The sequence below is a fragment of the Pelmatolapia mariae genome, linkage group LG13 (assembly GCF_036321145.2).
Source record: "Pelmatolapia mariae isolate MD_Pm_ZW linkage group LG13, Pm_UMD_F_2, whole genome shotgun sequence".
In the NCBI taxonomy this organism is placed as follows: Eukaryota; Metazoa; Chordata; class Actinopteri; order Cichliformes; family Cichlidae; genus Pelmatolapia; species Pelmatolapia mariae.
Genome location: NC_086238.1, coordinates 34156711 through 34169495, shown reverse-complemented (window position 1 = coordinate 34169495; position 12785 = coordinate 34156711). Strand labels below are relative to the sequence as shown.

At 41.9% G+C, this 12785-nt stretch overlaps 1 protein-coding gene across 1 annotated transcript in view; it reads right to left on the bottom strand.

Moving 5' to 3' along the window:
* Nucleotides 1-247: 247 nt before the first annotated feature.
* The window catches only part of LOC134639753 (peroxisomal membrane protein PEX13-like), a 32204-nt gene continuing 19666 nt past the window's right edge, over nt 248-12785 (bottom strand). The window contains exons 3-5 of the mRNA XM_063491128.1: nt 1050-1318; nt 538-660; nt 248-369 (exon numbers count right to left, since the gene is read on the bottom strand). Of these exons, the coding sequence (XP_063347198.1) occupies nt 248-369; nt 538-660; nt 1050-1173 (369 nt within the window). The 5' untranslated portion in view covers nt 1174-1318. The remainder of the gene's footprint in view (nt 370-537; nt 661-1049; nt 1319-12785) is intronic.

Genomic DNA, 12785 nt, shown 5'->3' with positions numbered 1-12785 from the left:
GGCCATCACTACTATAAATACACACAGAGGGAAACGAGGAAACTGCACACAGGAGGGGGACACAGCTGAGCCTAATGAATCTGACGAGACTGAGCTGAAAGACGAGATGGATCATTCAAGTACTGTACATGTTGTGGGTAGATGCTGTACGTTTATGGGCTGCAGGAGAGGCACAGATTAGGGTATTTGTGCAGACGAGGTTGTTTGGGGTGCCTGCGTGTTTGCCTGCTGGGCCTGAGCGAGCCTCTCATATCTGTGGCCCGGCGGTCTCTTCTCTTGCTGAGAATCTTAACGTAGTTGGCTGGGACGAGCATGTGGTCTCACCGTCCACACTGGCCAGGAGCCAGCCACGCACACGGGGCTGTAGCTCTAAACACGAGGGAGAGGAAAACACTGTGATAGATGTAAACATGGGGCACGCTCACACAAAAGAAGAGCCCTCATCTGTTAGTTGTAAGATAAGGAAAACAAAAATAGAAGGTTTTGGGTCAAAGCACTCAGAATCAAATGTCCCGCAGCCAGTAAAAAGCTCATCACCTTTAGGAGCGAGGTTGAGCATCTCTCCAGCTCGCATAGAAAGCTCCTCCTGAGAAGCAGCTGTCAAGTCATATTCTCCTCTGGCCACCACGTGGTCGTCCTCCTCGCTCGCCCAGTTAGTGTCTAAACCAAGCAAGGAAACTGAATGAAAGACATTCATAATTTTAACTGGTCTTAACCAAAAACAAGTCCTTCTGCTTTTCCTTACACTTGTAAAGTAACTAATGGCATATGGAGCTATGGTACCCAATTTATTTGCCACAGAGTTACACAAAGGCACATATGATGTCATACAAGCAGACTCATCTTTACACGTGTACTGCAGCCCTGAACATTACCAGGTTCAGATTCTATTATCAAACTTTACAACAGCAGCCTTAATTACTTTAACTCAAAACAATTAGCACCTGCAGCCACTGTCCTGTGTTGAGTACACCTCTCAAAACAACAAAATGTACTCATGTGAATATGTAAGTGCTTGCTGTTCCATCTCTTCCACCTGCTGCACAAACCTGCTGGGGGGGACGTCTTCAAGGTGAGGTGTGTGTCTGTATCCTCCCAGGCTGTAGCCACCACCATAGCCGCCACCATAGCTGTAGCTGTAAGGCCTGTAGCCACCACAGATGGAGCTCCCATAGAGGCTGTAAGAGGGGAGAAGGAGCTGTTGGATGGACGGTAGGACTGCTGGACCTGACGAGGGGGCACCAGGAGCGCCAACCTGGGCAGGACAGAAGAGCCAGCAGGGGTGGAGGAGCCTGTAGCTTATCCCAAATCTGTAGATCTGTTTGGTGACAACATAAAGATAGAATATCAGTAAAATCCACCCATAATTCATTGCAACATTAATTGAGCAAAGCATTAGTTCGAAACGTCATGGAGTCAAGCTAAACCACAAACTGAATGAACAGCTCATAGAGTGGCTCTCTTCCACAGCGTGTCCTTTGTCCTTTCTCCCTCCCCTCAACCCCAACCAGTCCTCAGAGGCTGCCCCTCCCTATACCTGGTTCTGCTGGAAGTTTCTTCCAGTTAAAATGGTGTTTTTCCTTCCCACAGTCACCAAGTGCTCGCTCAAAAGGTTTTTTTTTGATCATTTAGTTTTCTCTGTATTACAATAGGGCCTCCACCTTGCAGTATAAAGTGTCTTGAGGTGACTGTTGTTGTGATTAACGCTATATAAATAAACTGAAATTGAATTGAGTCAACACTTCCTCCTGCCTCATCTCCAGCTCTGCTACTCTTCATCTGTACAGACTGTGGAAAATACACAATAAATTCACCATCAACCAGCAGCTAGTGGCAACTTTTAGCATGGGATGTTTTCTGACATGAGCTGACATTATGAACCAGTCAACACACCTTAAATATCATTATCACAGCTCTGATTGTTCAGCTTCTCCAATCTGATGACCATATTCTCTTAACCGTAAAAAGATATGTTGATATGTCCAAAAAAGATAAAGATGTGTCCAGATTTAATTCCATTTCCTCACTTAAAGCGGAAAAAAGTGTCAGGGTGGGGGGACTGATTGAACTGTGATTGTGGAATTTGCCTCACACAGGTGCGTTCACTATTGCTTGTTTGAGAATACTGCTGTATATATACAAATGCTGACTGTACAAACAAACTGTTGTACATATATTTTTAGAATTATCGGAAAATGTTGAGAAAAAGACAAGAAAAAACAATGACTTGCAGCATCAAGCGGAGGAGTTTAATCTTCTCTGGGTCTCGTTTAGGAGTTTGGGGACAGGTGAGCAGAGGACTGACAGATGAAAAAAAATGAGCTTTCTCTAAGGGTGTTGCCTCTCCCTTAAAGACAGGCTGAGGAGTTCAGCTACTCAAAAGGGGCTCAGAGTAGAACTGCTATTCCTTCACGTTGAAGAGAGGCTGATGAGAAAAGGAGAAAGAGGCCCCAGGGCAGACCCAGGACACTCTGGAGAGGCTATATCTCTCAGCTGGCCTGAGGATGTCTTGGTGTTATCCCAGAAGAAGTGGAGGAGGTGGCTGGGGAGAGGGAGATGTGGGCTTCTCTGCTTAGGCTGCTGCCCGGGTAAACCAGTCCTTGATAAGCAGAAGAAAATGGATGGATAACAATAATAAGCAGAAGAAGCTAAAAGACACAGACACAAATTTAAAATAAAACATTATTAGTTATGAATTGAAAGATATAATTATTCAGCTATATAATAACTCAGCTTATAAATATACATGTAGGCATTTTTTTAAAGTAAATTATCGGGCAAAGGAACTGAGTTTGTTGGCAAACAGCAACAGGAAGACAGCAGCTACATTTTCTTCTGAATTGACAGTTAGCAAGTACAGAACAAACAGAAATGCAATTACAATATTTATTTTATTAATTTAACTTATTACCCAGAACTGCAACAAAACAAACAATCAAAAAACGCTCAATTAACAGAAGAGAGAGAAATCTAGCGAGACACTCTGACTAGGACACGGCCTCAGAGGACCAAACTAGCAGTCAGCCACTTGTACGGCTGTGCAGATAAATAATTAGTTGCCGTTTTTGTTTTGGGGGCTTTTTTTATTCCTGGGACTTCTGATCCTCTCCAAATACACAGGGAAGTACCTGATGCAGCTAGTTTTGGGTACTACCATCACCAAGCATTTACAAAATCTATTAGAGGATAATAAAGTGTTTTCACCAACTTGGCCCAGAAGAAAAACATATTTTAGCATATAAAATAGCAGTCTCTTCCAAACAAGTCCTTTAGCATGCTGATGTTAAAAAATATCATGTAGAGTAAGACAGGCATAGAGAACAGCACTGACTGGGAGAGGCTTTGAACAGATGACATACTCAGTTCAATTCAACATATAAGACTTTAAAAATGCTCAAGCATCTATCAAAAACCTATTTAATCTATCATCTGTGATATTATTATATACAATTATAATGTATTGTTCATCTCCCTTAGATAAACAGGCAGCCTTCAGGTATGAAATATTCATTTGTCTACTGTTTCAGTGGCTGATAGTGCCCCACAGGCCTCAATGTGAGTTTGAAGCCATTATAATGTTTAAGTTGTTTAACGATAAACAGATTTTGAATGAAAGCCACGAAACTTCGGTAGCACAAAAAAGTCTATATTCTTTGTGTCCATATGGATCAGTCATATTACCATTATTTCCCCCTAAGGTTGCCAAAAGCACCAAGTTAATACTTGAAAAAACTGCAGCAATACACAAAAATATAATCAATATTCTGTTTACTTGGTGACAACGCCGCTTTTAGCCTTCAATCAGAAAGCCCTGAGTTGGCTAGTTAAGCATCGGGCTAACGTTTAAAGCTTTCACTTTGGAGAAGTAACTCGCATTACTGCTACTGCTGTGTAATCTTGGTTAAATTCACAGCATATTCCATAAATTACCCTGCAATAACTAACTGTTATAATAGCGGCACCGTATTGCATCACACTGAGTGCATTTCAATCATTTATCCCGCGAGTTTGCTAGCTAGCAAAATAATAAAAACGATTTTAAAAATTAGCATGTGTAACGTACACACTCGAGAAAATGATTTACTAGGACTTACGCAAACTCCCCCATTGTGAAAACGTACAAATCCTTCTTGTATTTTTGGTTTTCCAGCAAACACTCATTAAAACGGCCTCCAGGCACGTTAGTGCACTCACCCCCGACTGTTCGGGGAGGGGGTGGGGGGTCACAAATTGAAACAGACTGACGTGCAGAGGTACAAGGCAGCCCAGGCAGAGAAATGTTGCTTTTAGACTTTTTATTTCTCTATCTGATAAGAAAACTATTCAATCAGATAGTTATTTGTGGTGAATGAAATACAGTTTCAAGACGTTTTAAGCACAAAATCCCAAATAGAAGCACTACAATATTAAAATCCAAGATTGTTCAAGGATTTCAAGCACCCGTACGAAACCTGCATATGAAGTTGATGATTGTTAAAATAAAATAGAACATTTTCATCAATTTCTTGTACGAAATGACTATATACAGAAAAGCTCGACATGTTATGCAAAAGAAAAAAAAAACAATTCTCGTAATTGTCAGTTTCGTAATTTCAAAATTCTTCAAAACTAACATTTTCTTTGATTGACTCATATTAAATTTCCTACGGTCAAATTCAGTGTGAACAATATTACACAAACAAACATGTGTGTGTGCGCCTGCGCATACATTAGAATCACTTTGATCCCTTGTGATGCGGTAACTTTGCTTTGATCCTGTATGACTGGTAGCTTTGCTTTGATCCCAAAACCCATAAATACCAGCGCTCACCTATTATACTTTATAGCATAACGGACGTTGACCTGACACCAACCCAAACCCTTTCGAGACGTTTTGAGAACATTTTAGGACAGAAACCAAAACAAGTTCAGTTTTGTTTCTAACCAATTCACAGAGCAAACAGACAGATCGTGGCTATTAAAGTCAACAAGAGCGACCCTGAAATTCTGCAACAGGCAAAACTGACCAAAGAACAATTTCAATACGAGACAGATTATCAGTCCAAGGAAAGTCGATATAAAACCTAAGCGTTTCGATGACCTCGAACATCGACTGAAGGTTAGGCGAGGACCTGAAAATGGCCAACCATTATTTGTTAGTCTAATCAAACAGATGTTGGTCATGTTTCTGAGGTCGGTTTTCTCCTTTTTTATGTTGCTCTTTCAGTTTTTCTCCTGAGATGAGGTATGAAGTGTCTGTGGTGCAGCTGATCTGGTCTGTCTCGAGACAGTCCAGGCTGCACTCACCTGCAGCAGGTGGAGACTCACCAGAACATTCAGACCTCACAAATTTTGTCTTTCTCAACTCTTCTATAAAGGGTTTCTCTCCGGAGGAGGTCCACCTTTATAATGGGTGGCCAGGCGGCCCAGTCTGGGTTTTTTCTGCTTTCTTTCACACGCCTGAGGGGTGGTGCCACACCATCACGAGGGCTGGCTAGGCTTTCGCAGCCTGTGTGAGTGTATGTGTCTGCACGACTGTGTTTATTGTGTTATATATTTCAAAAAGATGCACATCTGCAGTTTCTTTGGTGGATCTGGTCTCGTCTGTCTTGAGACAGTCCAGGTTGCACCCACCTGTAACAGGTGGAGACTCACCAGTACATTCAGAACTCTGAATGTGTGTGCAGTGTGCGCAAAATTTCCATGTTCGGATTTCTTTTGGGGAGTTTATCTCTGGATGTGTGTAAATGTATGTGCATTCATGTGTGCCTGCGTGGAGTCCTGAGGTTTGCTGGTAGGGTGGACGTCTACGCATAATCACAAGTGTGTGCAAACATTTCCATGTTTTAATTTCTGGGAATTTGGTTTCTTTGGGGGAGTTTATCTCTGGATGTGTGTAAATGTATGTGCATTCATGTGTGCATGCGTGGAGATCTGATGTTGGCTGGTAGGATGGACCTCTATGCATAATCACATGTGTGTGCAAGCATTTCCATGTTTGGATTTCTTTGGGGCGGTCCACCAATGTTAAGAGCGGTGAGGCGGCCCACTCCCGGTTTTTCCTGCTTTCTTTCCCGCACCTGGAGGGCGTCGCAACCTCCTCATGAGGGCTGGCTAGTTTTTGGGAGTGTGTGTGTGTGTATGTATAACTGTGCTTATTGTTTTGTTTATTTCAAACAGATGCGTGTCCTCACCTCTGCAGTGCTGCAGTCTCCTGTATCCCGGCATGTTTCTAAGGTACGTTTTCTCCTTTTTTATGCTGTTCTTGTGGTTTTTGCCCTCACATGAGGCTTGAAATTGGGACTATTTAACAGGATCATGACATCACATATATTTAGAATCTTACCACCAATTTGATCCTTTGATCCTTAAATCCATAAATATGGGTAAGAAGCGATGACTTTTAGTCCATTAATCACAGCATTTATGTTCGCAGAATTGAAACGTTCGCCAGAGAAGTATTTTGAAACATCTGGATCCTTTTCGGAGTAACTGTTTACAGATTCCAACATGTCTCAGAGAAAACAACCCTACAGATTTTTAAGGTAAGTTTTCTTTCTTTTTTCTGTTTTTCTGTTGTTCACTAAAAGAAAAGAGACTCACACAGGCTCACCTCTACACGGCTGCCGTCTCCTCTAACCCTGCATGTTTCTAAGGCAAGTTTTCTCATTTTTTATGTTGTTCTTTTGGTTTTTGTCCTGAGATGAGGTTTGAAGTGTCTGTGGTGCACCTGGTCTGGTCTGTCTTGAGACAGTCCAGGCAGCACCCACCTGTAACAGATGGAGACTCACCAGAACATTCAGATTTCACAAGTTTTTGTGTTTCTCAACTCTTCTGTTGAGGATTTCTCTGAGAAGGGGAGGGCAGTGTGGCCTGGCGGAGGTCCGCCAATATAAAGGGTGGCCATGTGTGTGTATCTGTTAATGTCTGGATGTGTGCAGACTTATGTGCATTAAGCCTGCGTGTCTTATTCCATCATGTGTCATGTATCACTCCAAATCTCACTACCTTTAACTGATAATAACTGTTTGCTGAGTGTTATGTCTAAAAGGTATTACACAATCGCCTCTAGTAGAGGATCAGGTTTGTTTTCCACTGATAATGGATTTTAACATGACTGACCAATGATTGTGGAGCACGTCCATGTAGGAGCAAACTTAAATGTTTAAAAATGTTCAAAACTTAAGATATTATAATTCTGAAGTATGACGGAAGGAAAAAGTTACATTATTTCATATTTTAAAAAAATCCAATTTCATATGATCAAATTTATGTCAAAAAGTTCATATTTCTTCCCTCCTATGTCATGTGTGAGTACTGTACTGTAAATGTCATATATATCAGATGACACTGATAACCTAATGCTAATTGCAATAACTATGCAGAGGTCTCTAGGCCTCGACCTTTATGGAGCATGTGAAGTTTGGGGCAGAGTGGACAAAGAAAAGTTTCTCAGCAGGTTCAACAGCTTGCTACAACACAGGCCGATGAAGTATTGCACTCACTCATCCAAACTGGCAAACATGTAACATACACCCTAAGACTGATCCTGCTTTTTACTCCTTTGCTATGATTTCATTTGATATTATGTAGCCTTGGAGACAGTTTGCATAGATTAGAATGTTAGATTGCTGTGATGTCATCAATGCCCGATGTTTTGTTTTAATGTCTTGTGATAGTTCTAAGTGCAGACAAAGTCAGAGTTCAAGTGAGTTTAGTACAATTTTGAACCAGTTTCTGACATGTGGTCAAAATCTTGGCCGACCTTTACCACACCACGTGCTGTGGGTGTGCGTAAATATCTAGGTGAGTAAAGTCTCCCTTACCTGTTAAATTCATCTTAATTTGGGGCTTTTACTTCAGGTGTTTTGATTCAGTAGTAACCAAGTGATCTTTGTACAAACTGCAGACCGCCACACTGATCCCTGGTTCCTCAGGATAGAGGACAGGACGTCAGATGGGCGAATCAAGAGCTCCAAACGCAAAGATTGTGCCACAGAAAGACTGGAAAAAGCTTCCAAAAGAAGCAAGGACAGCAAAAGTCCAACCCCAGGCCTCAGCCATCTTGTCTTGGAGAAGTGTAAGTGAGACATTCAGAGATTTTTTGTTTTACAGTTATTGATCATCTGTAGGCCTGTGTGGAGTTCAGAGGTCTAATTGGTTTTGGTTTTGCAGCTGCTTTCAGAAAGAAGAGCAGCAAAGGAAAGTCAAGCAGCGATGGAACAAAACAACCACGCAGTAAAAAGAGCAAGACATCAAGCTCACAGGAGGAGGCCAGCTGCTCCGTCTACGAGTCGGATACACACAGCACATACAAAAGTCACACTAAAGGTAAGAAGTACATAGGTAAGTTCACACCACACCTGCAGTGATAGAGCCTCTTTCCCAAGCTCTCAGAGTTTAGCTGGTATCCATCTGCTAATCACTAGGAAGCTTCTAACAAAGACTGTATGAATGTGTACATTGAGGCAAAGTCAGCTTTCCTACATACAACTAATCACAACCCCTGTGTTTGTTTTGTCTCTCTGTAGAGGACTTTGAAGAAAAATACGAAGAGCAGGATAAGCTGGGTGAAGGAGGCTTTGGGACTGTCTTCTTTGGAAAAAGCAGAGAAGACAATTTCCCAGTATGGCTTCTTATGTGTGCACTTTACAATTCTTCTAGTGGCAATCTTTAATGGATAATGTAAATCTGATTATTTGAACGTATTTTTCATTTGTCTGTCAGGTCATAATGAGACAGCTGGTACATGCAGCCGCTGAAATGCAATCCAAGGGTGTCTTCCATCGAGACATTAAGCCAGACAATATTGTGTTTGACACATCGCCTGATCATCCAGCATTTCTATGTGTCAAATTCATTGATTTTGGCATTGGAGTCCCTTTTAGAGCAGAAGCAGTCACACGAAGAAATGGTAGGTCGTCAGCCTCACTGTTTAAATGTCCTTGCCTGCCCACACGCTTAGTGTCCACATGAATTCCTTACCATGAATAATTACTCTCTGGATTTTAGGGACCAAATCAGCCGCTGTAAACTGGCAGGACTTTAATGCCACCACAGCAGATTGCGTCACAGTTTTGCAGCTGGGTGCGGTGATGGATTGGCTGGTACGTCACATCATCCCTGATGACAACAACACATCTGAGATGCACACTGACATTTCAGAGGGGAAGCTGAATGTTAATTCTTTAACCTGTCACATTACAAAAACTTGAAAAAATCCCCCAAAGAAACCAAATTCCAAGAAATCCAATCATGGAAATGTTTGCACACACTTGTGATTATGCACAGAGGTCCACCCTACCAGCCAACCTCAGATCTCCACGCATGCACAAATGAATGCACATACATCGACACACATTCTGGTATTGATATTTGACATCACAGTAGAGACGCAAATCTGGCATAGCTCTGAGGTCTTTCAGTCCCATCTCTGGCTAACAGGCCAAAAATTAAGTCTACTAGGAGACGGGGGTGTCGACCATACAAGAGGTAGTGGGGTGAAAAGCCTGTTGCCTCATGCCTGGTGCAGTTGTATGCATGTACTATCTGAGGCAGATGCTCTTTCCAGCTGCTCTTTGCCTTCTCCTCCAGTGTCCTTAGCATTTGAAGAAATATCCAATTAAATGGCTCAGCTGGAAATGGGTTGCCATTTGGATGGTATGGTGTTGTCCTTGAGTGAGCATCTCCAGCCAGGTGTCCCCACTTTGCAGTTATTTATTTGTAAAAAATGTTTGGTATCATGTATGATGTTCGTTCCACTTCTCAAGTGTACACCACTTTGTATTGGTCTTTCACGTGGAATTCCAATAAAATTGATTCATGTTTGTGGCTGTAATGTGACAAAATGTGGAAAAGTTCAAGGGGGCCGAATACTTTTGCAAGCCACTGTATATCAGATGACACTGATAACCTAATGCTAATTGCAATAACTATGCAGAGGTCTCTAGGCCTCCACTTTTATGGAGCATGTGAAGTTTGGGGCAGAGTGGACAAAGAAAAGTTTCTCAGCAGGTTCAACAGCTTGCTACAACTCAGGCCGATGAAGTATTGCACTCACTCATCCAAACTGGCAAACATGTAACATACACCCTAAGACTGATCCTGCTTTTTACTCCTTTGCTATGATTTAATTTGATATTATGTAGCCTTGGAGACAGTTTGCATAGATTAGAATGTTAGATTGCTGTGATGTCATCAATGCCCGATGTTTTGTTTTAATGTCTTGTGATAGTTCTAAGTGCAGACAAAGTCAGAGTTCAAGTGAGTTTAGTACAATTTTGAACCAGTTTCTGACATGTGGTCAAAATCTTGGCCGACCTTTACCACACCACGTGCTGTGGGTGTGCGTAAATATCTAGGTGAGTAAAGTCTCCTTTACCTGTTAAATTCATCTTAATTTGGGGCTTTTACTTCAGGTGTTTTGATTCAGTAGTAAGCAAGTGATCTTTGTACAAACTGCAGACTGCCACACTGATCCCTGGTTCCTCAGGATAGAGGACAGGACGTCAGATGGGCGAATCAAGAGCTCCAAACGCAAAGATTGTGCCACAGAAAGACTGGAAAAAGCTTCCAAAAGAAGCAAGGACAGCAAAAGTCCAACCCCAGGCCTCAGCCATCTTGTCTTGGAGAAGTGTAAGTGAGACATTCAGAGATTTTTTGTTTTACAGTTATTGATCATCTGTAGGCCTGTGTGGAGTTCAGAGGTCTAATTGGTTTTGGTTTTTGCAGCTGCTTTCAGAAAGAAGAGCAGCAAAGGAAAGTCAAGCAGCGATGGAACAAAACAACCACGCAGTAAAAAGAGCAAGACATCAAGCTCACAGGAGGAGGCCAGCTGCTCCGTCTACGAGTCAGATACACACAGCACATACAAAAGTCACACTAAAGGTAAGAAGTACATAGGTAAGTTCACACCACACCTGCAGTGATAGAGCCTCTTTCCCAAGCTCTCAGAGTTTAGCTGCTATCCATCTGCTAATCACTAGGAAGCTTCTAACAAAGACTGTATGAATGTGTACATTGAGGCAAAGTCAGCTTTCCTACATACAACTAATCACAACCCCTGTGTTAGTTTTGTCTCTCTGTAGAGGACTTTGAAGAAAAATACGAAGAGCAGGATAAGCTGGGTGAAGGAGGCTTTGGGACTGTCTTCTTTGGAAAACGCAGAGAAGACAATTTCCCAGTATGGCTTCTTATGTGTGCACTTTACAATTCTTCTAGTGGCAATCTTTAATGGATAATGTAAATCTGATTATTTGAACGTATTTTTCATTTGTCTGTCGGGTCATAATGAGACAGCTGGTACATGCAGACGCTGAAATGCAATCCAAGGGTGTCTTCCATCGAGACATTAAGCCAGACAATATTGTGTTTGACACATCGCCTGATCATCCAGCATTTCTATGTGTCAAATTCATCGATTTTGGCATTGGAGTCCCTTTTAGAGCAGAAGCAGTCACACGAAGAAATGGTAGGTCGTCAGCCTCACTGTTTAAATGTCCTTGCCTGCCCACACGCTTAGCGTCCACATGAATTCCTTACCATGAATAATTACTCTCTGGATTTTAAGGACCAAATCAGCCGCTGTAAACTGGCAGGACTTTAATGCCACCACAGCAGATTGCGTCACAGTTTTGCAGCTGGGTGCGGTGATGGATTGGCTGGTACGTGTTGTCATCCCTGATGACAACAACACATCTGAGATGCACACTGACATTTCAGAGGGTAAGCTGAATGTTAATTCTTTAACCTGTCGCATTACAAGGCTTGAAAATTCTGTTTTCGGTGTTATCTGTCTTTATCTGTATCACTTATGCACACGCAGACTTATATAAACACCAACGTGATAAACTCAAACCCCTCTGTTGTATTTCTGAGCAGACTGCAAGTGTTTTCTGTTGGGTTGTTACTGTCAGAACCATGAAGACCGCCTCACCCTAGAGGAACTTCAGAATCATCCCTGGCTCAAATGACTTATTGATGTCAAGCAAAACAGGGTTACAGAGCAGAAGCTCTAACAGAGCCTGAGTCAGCCTGAGTTATGAATACAGTTGTGGTCTAATGTTTTGTCAGTGGTACAAAGTTTGCTTTTGTGCACTTTGCCACTTCAGTTTGTATTTAGAGCCACAACTGTATACACAACAGACCGAACATGCTCAGCTTTGCCAAAGCTTGCAGGAATTGGAGTTTAATTTGATCAATGAATTATTTCTGAATCAACAAAAAAATGGGCAAATGTAAAGAAATGTATCAATCAGGGAATTAGTAGCAACATTAATTGGACAATCTAAATTTGTTGGTTAATTATTAAATGAATCTGGATAACTCATCCTGCATCTCCTGTGATTTTAAGTCACTGATATTGATTTATTAACGATTATTTGTTTGTACTAATGTGTCACAATTTCCTTGAACGTTAAAGGGTCTGGATTTCTTCTCTTAAGCGCCTCAGGGTGATCATCCTGTCCTGTCAGACTAAGAAATGCAGTTGTGAGTTTTTCATTGCTTCGCCTGCACAAAATACCTAGGCACCAAAAATGGTCCAGCTCTCTCCTGCTGTCCTGTTGTATAAGGCGCACACAATTCACCGTGATGAGAGGATAACTTTTGTCACTGCTCCTGTCCTTGATCCTCTGAGCCACTTAAACACCAAACTACTTGTGCGCTGTAGGGGCTTTTCTAATGGTCGTGCTAAGGAGTCCTTTCCCTCCCATCAGTTGCAGAATGCACTCAGAGTTGTACAACACTGGTGTAAATATCAAGATGATGCAACTTTGAACATATTTAGGTCAACAGACTTTTGACTA